At 38.7% G+C, this 11932-nt stretch overlaps 1 protein-coding gene across 1 annotated transcript in view; it reads left to right on the top strand.

Moving 5' to 3' along the window:
• The window catches only part of LCA5L (Leber congenital amaurosis 5-like), a 14109-nt gene extending 2177 nt beyond the window's left edge, over nt 1-11932 (top strand). Inside the window, exons 2-7 of the mRNA XM_009328032.1 lie at nt 1288-1802; nt 3317-3454; nt 5393-5486; nt 9072-9181; nt 9483-9615; nt 11307-11932. Of these exons, the coding sequence (XP_009326307.1) occupies nt 1288-1802; nt 3317-3454; nt 5393-5486; nt 9072-9181; nt 9483-9615; nt 11307-11932 (1616 nt within the window). The remainder of the gene's footprint in view (nt 1-1287; nt 1803-3316; nt 3455-5392; nt 5487-9071; nt 9182-9482; nt 9616-11306) is intronic.

Here is an 11932-nt window from a genome sequence, read left to right as displayed (position 1 = left end):
TGTAGATTTCCACTATTCTGGCTTAGGTCATGGAAGCAGCGAGGCCATGGCGTGGTGGTGCCCTTGGCAGTGTCCTGCTTTCCTTTTCCTACTGCTGATCTGATGTTGCTTCCCATCTGCAACGGAGTGTTCTGGTTGGGGCCGGCTCCTGTAGAGTTTGTGTGCAGAACACCCATTGGATTCAACAGAAGTGCTTGAAAAGATCTGTTCTTTTCCTCTGGTGTTTTTTAGGTTAGGACCTTGCCTATTTTATCCATAAAATGTTATGTGATCTATAAATTATTATAATCAACTTCTAGCAAAATACTGCCTGAAATGTCTTGAGAGCTATAGTGAAATTGAATATAAGCCTGAAAAAGGGGAACACACTCAGATTTACAGTCTTGACTATTTTCAAATTCTAATTATGTTTCAGGAAAGGAAAATGAGAGTAATTCACTTAGAATGCTTCTTTAGAAAGGCAAATGGCAGTAATACATTTAGAAAGCTAGCCCATAAAGATTTTTTTCAATTGCTGTATAGAAACAGTGTACACAACTGCATAACTGTTCTAACAAGCATGTAAGGGTTAAAAATGTAGTTCAGTTCAAAGCTGACTTGAAAATTCTAGAAAGCTGGTTAGAAATCTAGCTGCAGAAAAAATTAACCATGTGCTATTGTGAACACCTTGTTTTTTGAGTTCGTGCAGACCTGTAGATTACTATGTTGGGTTTTTTTATCACGTCCCTGTTCAAGGTGTAGGTCCTCCCTCTTGGGAATATTTCTAGATGGGGTGAATTTGGTTCATCAGTCCCCAGATCATGCCTACGGTAGTGAACTGCATGATTTACAGAGAGAAAATTTGTTTCCATTGATACTGGAGTAACGTGTTACATAAACATACTTTACTAAGTTATTCCCAGAGTATTATTGCTGTTTGCCTCAGAAGACACCACCTACGTAGTTACTCTTATTAATGGAAAGTGACCATGATGGCTGTTCCGAATGAAAACGGCTTCAGAGACTAAAAGGGGGGAACCTTGACCTCCTACAGACCTAGTTAGCTATGGCCCAGTGCAGCCACATAAATGCACACACAGAGATATAAAATCTTCAATGGATTTATCTGCGAAATACTTGAACATTGGAGTCTTAGTATAGATCTTGGGCATTTTATTAAATATACCGCAGTTAAGTAGCTTGGATAAGCAGTATATGAGCTTATGTGAGCAGTAAAGGCACACAGTGATTTTGCTGTCTCAAATGATTGCTGTATATCAATGTCAGTTTACTTTGGTCTGAATGCAGGAGGAGAAAAATTGCCAGCTGAGAAGACACCACATGAGAATTCTTCGTTTTTAAGCCTGCAGAGTAGTATGATTTCCCAGAAAAAAAATGCCGTGGCTCAGCGAATATCATCAGCAAGACTTCACAAAATTAAAGAGCTGAAGAATGAAATATTTGATTTACAACACAAATTAGAAGCATCAAGCTTAGAAAACCACGTTTTGAAACAGCTTCAGCGTCGACACTCAAAAGCGATAGGTAGATACGAAAATTCAGAAAGTAACTTGCCGGATCTTTTAGCAAGTCATTATAATGAGGTGAGAGCTTTAAGGAAACTCCTGAGGATGTCTCAGGAGGACGAGAGAAATACATCCAGGAAGCTCAGAAAAGTTGAAGCAGAGCTGCTAAAAACTAAAGATGCTTTGCAGGCCTTGCATATGCTTTCAGAAGACAAAGCTCTTGCAGAGAGTGAGGAACTTGATCACAGATTATCAGTCCTTACAGAAAAGATGGAAGTGAATAATAAGAGAATACAGGTAATATATGCATATCATTGTATTTGTGGAACAATAATAGGAGAGGTTTCTGTGCAAGAGTAGTGGAAAGTTTTTAGCTGCTTCTCGTCACATTAATGATTCTGATACAATCCTGTAACATGGAACTTTCTTTTTAATCCAGAGCTGTCCTGAGTGTAAGGTACTAAAAATGGCAGTAGTATCCCCTTCCAATATTTTAAAATCTGGCAGAAATGTATGAGTGGATTAAGTTTGGCAATATAGATCTTTTAGGAATTAAGTCATATGTCTTAACCCTGTTAGGTCAGAAGCGTAGCGTACAGCCGGAGAGCAATCTTCAGCGGAGCGTCTACTCTGCTCCCTGCCAGCAGCATGGGGTACCCAGGCTTGCTTGGGCCATCTAGCCACAATAGCACGGACCCTAATTAACCCTGGCAAAGCACAGGATTAGTCATGCATGGAGACCACCAGGCTGCTGCTGATCTACTACCTTGAACAACCAAAGCTGGCTTATCTGGAACTAGCGCTGTTATTTTTACGTGGTGCTGGTGGGCAGTACGGACATACCTACATCTCCGGGTCACTAATTACTGCCACTCACTGTACTCAGCTGTAGGGCGGCTGCTGCATTAGGCAGCAGTCAGGTGTCCTAGATTTTGGGGTTGGTTCTACTGTTATTTTATTATGCAACTGTAGTAAAAGCCTGGTGGGAGTTTAAGAGGAGATAGTTCAGCTCCTTTTAATAGCTCATGCTTCTTTACTCTTATTGAACCTTTCACAAAAAGACAGAAATACAGTTTTTAACACAAAACTGGAAGAGTGAAATTTCCATTGTCCTCCAGGAATTAATTTCTATTTTCTATGGGGTACATTATGCATAGAATTAAATAAAGAGCCAGGTAATCTTAGAGGCATTTCAGCGTCTGAACAGCTAGGTCTGAAGTACATTTATTACATGAAAGAAAATGAAAATATAAACAGCTGAATTCAGACTCTCTTTTGAAAACTTTCTATTTACAGAAGTCCTGGTGAGAACCTATAAAAAGCTTGCAGGATTGGGTGTCCACCTTACAATTTTAGTAACTAATTTCAGTGCATGGCACTGGGTTCTGATGATAAAGTACTTGATAAAGTACTCCATAAATTACCTAGTTTTCATTTACACTAAGCCTCCTTATGCTGCCACAGTTAATAGATCTCAGTGTGAACAGAAATGTTGTCTTAACATTTCTCAAAGATTATTGCATTCATTAGTCCATCAGAAAGGTAATGGACAGCCTCATTTTTCATGTTTGAATGCCAAATATACTTTTTTTGTTTAGTAAAATTAGGTTTTAAACCAGGTTTTCCTCATTTTTAAAGCAATTTGTCAGAAACTTCATCATAATTTCATGCATTGTTTAAAACAGAATATAATTATTAGAAGTTTACTTTTCATTATATTAGCATGCTTATTTTTTAGATCTGGTAAGAACTGAGATGTTCAATAGTCATACTGAGTACCTTCATATTGTAAAATACATAATTTTTTTAAGAGCCTAGAAAAGCAGCTGAAGTTGAACAATAGCACCTTTAGTCATCAGTTGGCAAATGAGAACAAAAAAGCTGTGGAAGCTGGGATAATTACAAAGAACTTGCAAATGGAAATTAACTCTCTTCACCAAAAAATTAAGGTATTCAAGATTTTAAAAGGGATTCTGTTCCTACAAGAAGATTCAAATATTTAATGTTACCCATTCCCTTTTGCCTCTTTTATATTGTTTAGCAATGGAATTTTTGTTTCCTAGCTGAGCCTATAGTCTACCAAAAAAAGTCAAAATATAAAATGATGACATTATTGTAGGGTCTATTTGTCAAAAGTTCAAAGTAGTTCAATAACTAATCGAAACGGGGATTAATGCATCATAATTTGAACAAAGAGTCCCCACCAACTTGTTACCATTTTGATAGCTCTAGGTCAATACATTCATCTACTAGCTTTAAAAGAGCTCCCTTATAGAAACACTTTCAAATCAAAATGAGTCAAATGTTACAATCTGCAAAACTAGAGTTTAACAGAAAGACTTACGTGAATGTTTCAATAGTTTGTTTCAAATTCCAGCTTGGTGTTTAGACAAATATTTTCAGGACAAGTATGTCCGGTTCAACACTTACAACACTTACTGAATGCTTGTAAACCAAACATACAGGAAAACCTGAAAGTGACACTAAATAGAAATAGAAACAAAACTGCCGTGAATGGTATGTCATATGAGTTGTGAACAAGAAAGTTTAAGAATTTAAACTGTGTTTGTAACACAGTGAAAATATACCTTTTTTTTTCATTTCTATATGAAGTGACCAATCCATCTGTTGATTCCGCTAGGGAGCTTTCTCTTTCTAAATGGAATCAAGTGTCTGTGAAAGACGTCGTTATGGGGAGTTCTAGCAGACATTGTGAAGGGCAGAACAGGCAACTACTGAGGATTCATGGAGATCTGCACTTCTGTACTGGGCACCGTTTGTCCCTCTTACCTATGTATCAGGTGCAGAGACTTTCCTCCTCTTATTTGGCAGCAGCCAGGCTGCCCAGCTGCAAAAGCCCAGCGAGCTGTTGGGAAAGGGAAAAAGTACAGTGCTCTTCCGGGGCCCTGTGTCAAAGACCCCCGAGCAGCACTTGCAGTGCTATTTCCCTGCCAGAGTCCCTTCTCCTCCTCTATGTGCAGATTTGGGAGACGGGAATAATTATAGTCACAGGAACACTAACGTAAAACTGTTCCAAAATGCAAATTATTCTAAAGTACAGTTCTCACCTTAAAGCATCTCCAAAATATTTCTATTTATTTCGTGTGTTTTCCACACAGTTTTCTATGTGTGTCCAGTTCTCTTAATGTTATATTTAGAGTCAGAAAACCTTCTATTGTCTTACCACAAAGAAGAGCAGACATGCTTATTAACCTTATTTCTGTGCCAGAACAGAGTTTATTTTTACACAGTCATAGTTTTGGGCACCTGGCTTAGTCAGACCGTTCAAGGTATTCAGACACACAATTCCCTTTCAGATCAACCAGTATCTCCAAATTAAATGCAGCTTCTATTTTTCACACTAAAAATTGATATGGTGAGAGTGTTACTGAAATCTCTCTTCCGTGTTTAAGATCGATTTCAGTAAGGAAAGAGGACTCTTGCTAAATAAATTTTTAAAGTGTGCCTCTGAAGTTTATATGTCCTCTCCCAAGCAATAGGTTGTAAACCAGAACTGAACACATTGTCACCAAGGGCACTGACCAAATAAAAAAAATTAAAAAAAGGAAGTAAAGCCAAAAATTACTTAGTCTGAAAAAACCCACTAAGAACAACAAATGAAAAAATCCTTAGAGGAGACTTCATCTTTTGACCATTGTGTTATGAAAAAGGTCATGTAGGTGTGCTCCTAGCCTTAAGAAGGGAGAACTTTGATTTGGCTCATGAAAGAAAATGACAGATTCCTATTTATGTAAATGACAAAGTCACCACATGGCCTGGCACAAAGCAAAACTGCTGACAGTTTTCTACCAATATGGGAAAATTAAGTTGGTAAAAAGTAATTCCTAATGCATCTCAGAAGTTTAACGGTGTTTGTTTCTTCTTAGGAAAAGGATCGGCAGCTTTATGTAAAAAATATCTATGCAAATCGGATGCCTAAAATCCCAAAAAACACAGGCGATTCAGTACCTCATGAAAAAAGTATGTGTATATTCATTTTCCTTTGTTGTTTAATTATGTGAAACTTACATTGTTTTATAACTGGGGCATATATTCCAAAATAAAAGCCAATATGGGTACTTTTATATGGGCTAAAAATATTCTGGCACATATAATATAAAGAGAAGTGCTTGGTGTTTTGCTCATTTATTTTATGGATATGTATACATGACCTGTTTTTAATATTTAACCCAAATCTCATCATGAATAGCATTTAGCATACATAGTCTTACTATACTAACCGCGACACTGAAGTAGTGCTGCTATTTTAAGTGTCTGTTAGCATCAAGAGCTGTTTACCTATTTGTCTTTTAACAAGGCGACGCTATCGGTCCACAAAGCTTTTGCAGACTAATTTTTGTTCGGGCTGTTCCCTTTGACTGGGCCTGGAGAAGTGGCCACCCTAGACCTAGAATTCCCACAACATGGCTCACTAACTCAAAGCACCTCACAAACAGCCCTCCTGTAGCAAGTTCCTAGTTTTTGTACAGACTTTCGAAGTGCTTTTCTGTGAGCAGAAATAATGAATTTAATGAATAAACTTTAAAAACAGTTTTCTCATCTTTAAAATCCTTAGACCCCGTAACTTATAAATAGCAGAGATGCTTCAATGTCCATTATTGAAGCTTCCACAGTTTGCATTTTGTTGGGGTGGAAGGAGAGGAGGAGTTTTCAGATACAAGGTTTAGGAAGTTTAAAGGCCAGTCTGATGATCATACTGCCAGCTTACCTGAGAGAAGAGAATGTTTATCCTTAGTAGTCCTTTGGTTTTTAGCGTAAGTAAATTTAAATGGGCAACCAGAGATCGTAATAACCCAGTTATTGTATATCCTCTCAATTAATTCTATTCACAGAATTGATGCTATTTAGAATAATATAGTAGAATGCTAGAAAAGAACAACAGAAAGGTAATTCTATCAAGGAAGGAAGAGCTCTTCAGTAAAGAGTATTTCTTTCACATGGATGCTCAGACAGGTATCAGACAGAAATATCTATTATATGCAGTCTTGTCTGTCAACCGTTCCAAGAGCAGCTACCTTGTGTGGCATTCAGCTGCCTAATTATAGGCATCCAGTGCCATCTGAGATGCCCTAGCACATTCTGCCTGGCCCTGTCGTTGTTGTTCCAGAAGGACATGGGTGTCCCATCGTCCTGTGTAATACCGGCCAGCCTTATGTGGATACCTTGAATGCTCGAGGGCATCTCAAATAGCATTAGGCGCCTGTGTTCGGACAAGTGGATCCCAGCCCTTGAACTGGGGGAGCAACAGCTAAAAACGATGACAAATCATACAAGCCGAGGACTGTTATGTTGCCCATGTGCTCACTGTATTCATCAGGGACAAAAATGTTGAAGACGACAGTTTTCTTGAAGCACTTATAAATTTCTAATTGTCAGGCGCTTTAGATGTAGTATCTAGAATTTACTAATAAATGTGTTTTATACAGAAACTAATAAACAGATTTCAAGTACTTTCCCCACATTGAAAGTAACATTTTGCCTCCTACTCGGGATTATAAACATTCTGTCGGTATTCTAAAGGAGAGCTTTCTGCACAACAAACTTACACCCTTAATTTTGGATAATGAGCTGAACATTGACCTTCCTGGGTTAAGTACCTCTTTAAAATACTGGTCAGATATTCCTGCTCCTAAACCGAAGGAGGAATTGGAACCTTCTTCGTATGGGTACAGAAGCGCACTTAAAATGTACATGGTAGCAAACATGCTTGCTGGAAATATTGCACATGCCCACAGAATTCTTCAAATTACGGTATCGGTACAAACTCTTATCAGAGTCAGTTGCGTATTTCTTTCCTCTTCGTTGCCTTTGCAAATCCATTACTCTGCCCTAACTACAAGTGAACTACAGGGAAAAGGCTGGTAATTCAAGTTGTAAAATTAAGAAACACAAATTCCTACTTCTCATTCCAAGTCAGACACATTTTTTTATGAAGATCTGAATTCCAATTTTAGTTACATCACCTAGCCAGCTGTGGGTTTTTTATTTTACTCACATTTGTACAATATTGTTATTTAAATTACAGCACCTAAATCACTGTTCGCTATTTAAGTTCTTCTTTTCTTTAGGCAGGATAAGGGAGCTTAGTTGGAGAGAGACCTGGTATTTTGTAATGAAAAGGTCCCAAGCAAAGTTGTCTGGTCTTTTGGTATTTTTGGCCAATAAAGGTTTCATTCTCTGCCAGATAATGGAAACAGATGATTTAGAAATCTAGAACTGGAACTACTGACAATTGTTTTTCCTTTTCACTATTGACTTGAATCTTCCTATAACAGACTTAGAAAGACCTACTGCTTCAAGTAGTTACTTTCTATGCTGCGTTTGCAAAAATTTTTCCCCGGCAGGAAAGAAAAAAAGAAATGTGGGGCTGCATTTGTTAACGCTCCTGCTAAATAGCTGACGGTAGGCTTGCTTAGGTTATCAGAAAGCTCTGTGCACATAAATAAAATTGGTTTCTTGAATGAAGCCCTTGATTTCGTAAGCTCTCCGGGAGAGCGCAGTGGGCTCCGCTGTGGGACGGTCACACGGGCTCATCTGGAGGTACAGCTCCCCCTAGTCCTGAGCCTGAGGAACGCGCCGCTGAGCTCTGCTGGAAAGGCTGCGGGAGCAACTACTTGCTGGTTCCCTCTCGAAAGGGGAAACGAACTCCCTCCACGTCGTCAGGGCCACGCCTTCAAGAGTCATCCTCAAATTAGTTATCAACATCCTTTTTACCACCAAACTGCCAACATTTGAAAATCACCATTTTTATGGATAGTCTTCCTTTGATTTCAGAGATCAAAACCGGGAATAAGGTCGAATGTTGATGTAGGTAAGATCGCATTTTTGCTGCTGTGCTAGCAACTTTCTCAGCTACTGTACTCATGTCAAAATTAGTCTAAAAATAGAATAAAAGAACAATATACCTTCCCCATCCCATCGCCATTCAGCTGTTTCTTTAAATGTCTCACTCAGTCACTGCCTTGGAATCTCTTTTCAAAGACCATAGATATTTCAAACAGCGTTAAGCATTGCCTCTGAAGAGTTTGGTTCCACAAAGCCTTACCCAAGCGCTTAACTTTGAGAAAGGGGAGTAGCCAAGTCAGAAGGCATAAAAGCAAGCATGTTTATTACACTCTGTAGGATCCGAATTTAGGAACCTGAAAGCTGAGGCCTCATACCAGACCTCTTAAATGTACGTTAGAATGTTACCACACAAATTCAGGCCACATGGGCTCTAGGGTATAGACACATTTGTCTGACTTCGCATGTTCTATCTGAACAGGACTTTGTAGACCTAAAACTCAAGTATATTTATGAGGTACTGATGTACAGATGAAAACGCTTAAAAGTCCGGGTAGCTATGTTTGTGTTCCGGTTTCAGCATTTATAGATCAGGCAGAACAAAGAATTTCTTTATTAGAGGGCATTAAGACATGCAGCAAAAAACTGTTTAAATCCTAGGCCACATACCAGTATGATCAGTCATCAGAGATATCTTTTGTTTATACCGACAATACAATTCCAGAAACTACTGTATTACTAACAATTGTCCTTTTTCAATAGGTCTTCGTATAAACAGATCAGTCCAAGTAGATAAACAGAGTTTTAGACCACTGCTGCTGTCAGAGTACCAAGCTCAGGAAACAGAAAAAAGTCCAGTTCAGCTAACAAAGGTATGAAAGATCTGGATCCCATCCCTTGTTTAAGCTCCCAACTAAGCTGTATGTTATTCCGTAAGTTTCAGTAACATGCCTGAATAGCCTGATCCGTCATCGTAACTTTCTAGGATGTGGATTTTGTGTGAATGTAACTGTATTACAGAAAATATGTAGGACAAATGTTGTGATACAAAATAAGAATATAATAGTAATAGCAATTACTAATCTTTTTGTAAGTATTGTACTGACTGTGTATGTTTAAAAGTCACTAAACAAGTATTCCCTCATTATTTTTACCTTTAATTGCCAATTATAGGAGAAAAGGTCTTCCGAAGATAAGAATCAAAAAGCAAAAGCAAACAAAGCATACACAGATGCCCAATGTAGAACAGAAAGGCGATCAACCGAGAAAATACCAAAGCCAGAAACTTTTAATAGAACACGTAGAGGTATACTTTAACATTTTTCTCAGAAACTCATTTGATCTTTGCAGAAGTTGAATGAACCGATGGTATTGGTAATTTACATGGGTCTAACAGCCATCAGCTGGCACCTGACTGACAGGAACTCGTTCAACAAAATAATATATTAAGCGTCACTGAAATCCAGCTGCTGGCAGTGCTGCACTGGCAGCTGAGCAGCTCCGCGGTATAAGGCATCTTCAGGCTGCTGCACTTCTAAAAGGAGTTCCTGGTCACGTTGGTAAGAAGTCAGTGCTTTATCTGTAAAAGTATGCTTCAATTAATAGTGTGTTAATTCCACACTAATCAAATACCGATCTCAAATTGTTGGTTGTGAATCTTCATCGTAGCCGATGTCAACATATGTTTCTGGCTCAGGATCTATTGCCGAGAAAGGAAAAGGACTTCTTCAGGGGCTGGGAGTATCTCCTCATTACAGCGATCACTGTAAATAGATTTTATGTAAATCTTAGCCATTGGCTGTGTTCTCATCTAACAGTTATACGCAAGGGACTCATCTATAAACGCCTGTATTTTGCAGAGATTCTATAGAACAGAAGAAACCAGTGCATCTATTCCTTTATCTGAGTTTTTCTTTCTAAAAATACCCGCGTTGTTTTCATCATAGTGAGGCCTGTAGAAAGAACCAAGATCTGAACGCCATCATGCTAAATACTTCACAAATGGTAGGAGACAGTACGTGACCTAAAGGTCACGCATTTACGGAGGTGAAACAGATTGTCGAGGTCACTTACTAGATCAGTTACAGAGCTAGTAATCTGGAATGCATTAACTCCCGTATTTTATACTCCGCCTTTTTGGCCTGCAGCCTTTCCAGACCCCACCAGTTAACAGAAGTCAGCGTTTGCCTTTGAAATCCCCTTTTAAAATTGACAGAAAACACAGGTCTTCTGATTCTGCCTGTGAATCTCTCTCCTCACTGTTTGCCAGACTCTCTTCTGGCTCTCTCCCACTGCCGATATTAGACTGACTTACGGAAGTCTTATTTAGCTATTATTGCAACTTCATGCTTCTCTGTTAAGCTTGGACTCGCTCTCATTTTGGCGGCACTCTGAGTCTCTCCAAAGCACAGAACCTAGTGCAATTTGTCCCCTGCAGCAGACAAATGCATTTACTGTAGGCATTCAGCATACACATAACCTTTCTCTACTAAGAAGTGGAGCCAACTCATTTATAGGTTAGACACTTGCAGTATATTCTGCTCCACACTACAAGCAACTGTGTTGTCAATTAAGGGAGAGAAAATCATACATATATTTAGGTTCCACTTAAAAGCAAGAAAATTACAACTAGAGTTTAGATCTCGTGTGGTTTCTCTGTTGCATTCTACGTGACTTTTCTGGCCCTATATTAGCCATTACTGATTATATTTGCATGCCAATTCATTTAATAAAATGAAACATGATGAAAAAGGTAAAAATAAAGATATTTACCTGGACACAATGGCACAACGATAATGTTTAAAAACATCTTGCCCCATCCTGTTATATTTATTAGTAAATAGCATTGTTATAACCCTCAAGACTGAAATACTGTCAATAACAACAACTTCAGCAAAAAAATAAGGAAGTAAAACTTGTTCTCATTAATGCTTCGTGACTCTTTATGTTCCTAGGCTATTTAAGAACATTCCTAAACCCCACAATATTTCATTTTAGAGTATTTAAGGGAGGGCAGACTACTGATGGAAGAATACACTTGCTTGGAATTTATGAAAGAAGACAAAAAAGAGACAGGTTTGCTTGAACGGGAGCTGAAAAAACTGATGAAAACTGAGCAAACTCCTCTAAGTGACAGTGTAAAAGAGAGCAGTGAAGAGGAAGATGCAGTGGAAGAGTATGAGAGAGAAGGAAAAAAGCCAGATGAACAGCTAAATAACAGTGAGAAGGCAGAGAGCAAACGTGTAACTCCAGGTCCAAGGAACAAAACGCTCATTAGGCTGAAAAAAAAATACATATTCTCAGAAGCTACCGAGAATTTGCACCACGGGCTTCCTACATCAGGTACAAAATCCAAAAAAGGCAGTCCTTGCAACCACAGACACGCAGGTCGGGCGTGCAGTGAAACAGCTGGATCAAAAGTGAAAAATTCCTTTGGGCGATATGAACCATCTTTTGGTAAAGTTACCAAAACAGGGTGGAAGGACAGTTCCACTGAAGCGGAAGGCTGCGCCCACAGGACATTCGCTGACGGGAAAAACAGTCTTACGAAAGAACTCTTTGGACCAGGATGTGTTCGAAGAGACAACCATTCAAGTTCCAACATGAGAGGAATGGAGAAGTGA

This window comes from Pygoscelis adeliae, unplaced genomic scaffold (assembly GCF_000699105.1).
Source record: "Pygoscelis adeliae isolate BGI_AS28 unplaced genomic scaffold, ASM69910v1 Scaffold154, whole genome shotgun sequence".
NCBI lineage: Eukaryota > Metazoa > Chordata > Aves > Sphenisciformes > Spheniscidae > Pygoscelis > Pygoscelis adeliae.
This window is presented reverse-complemented; position numbering and strand designations above follow the sequence as displayed.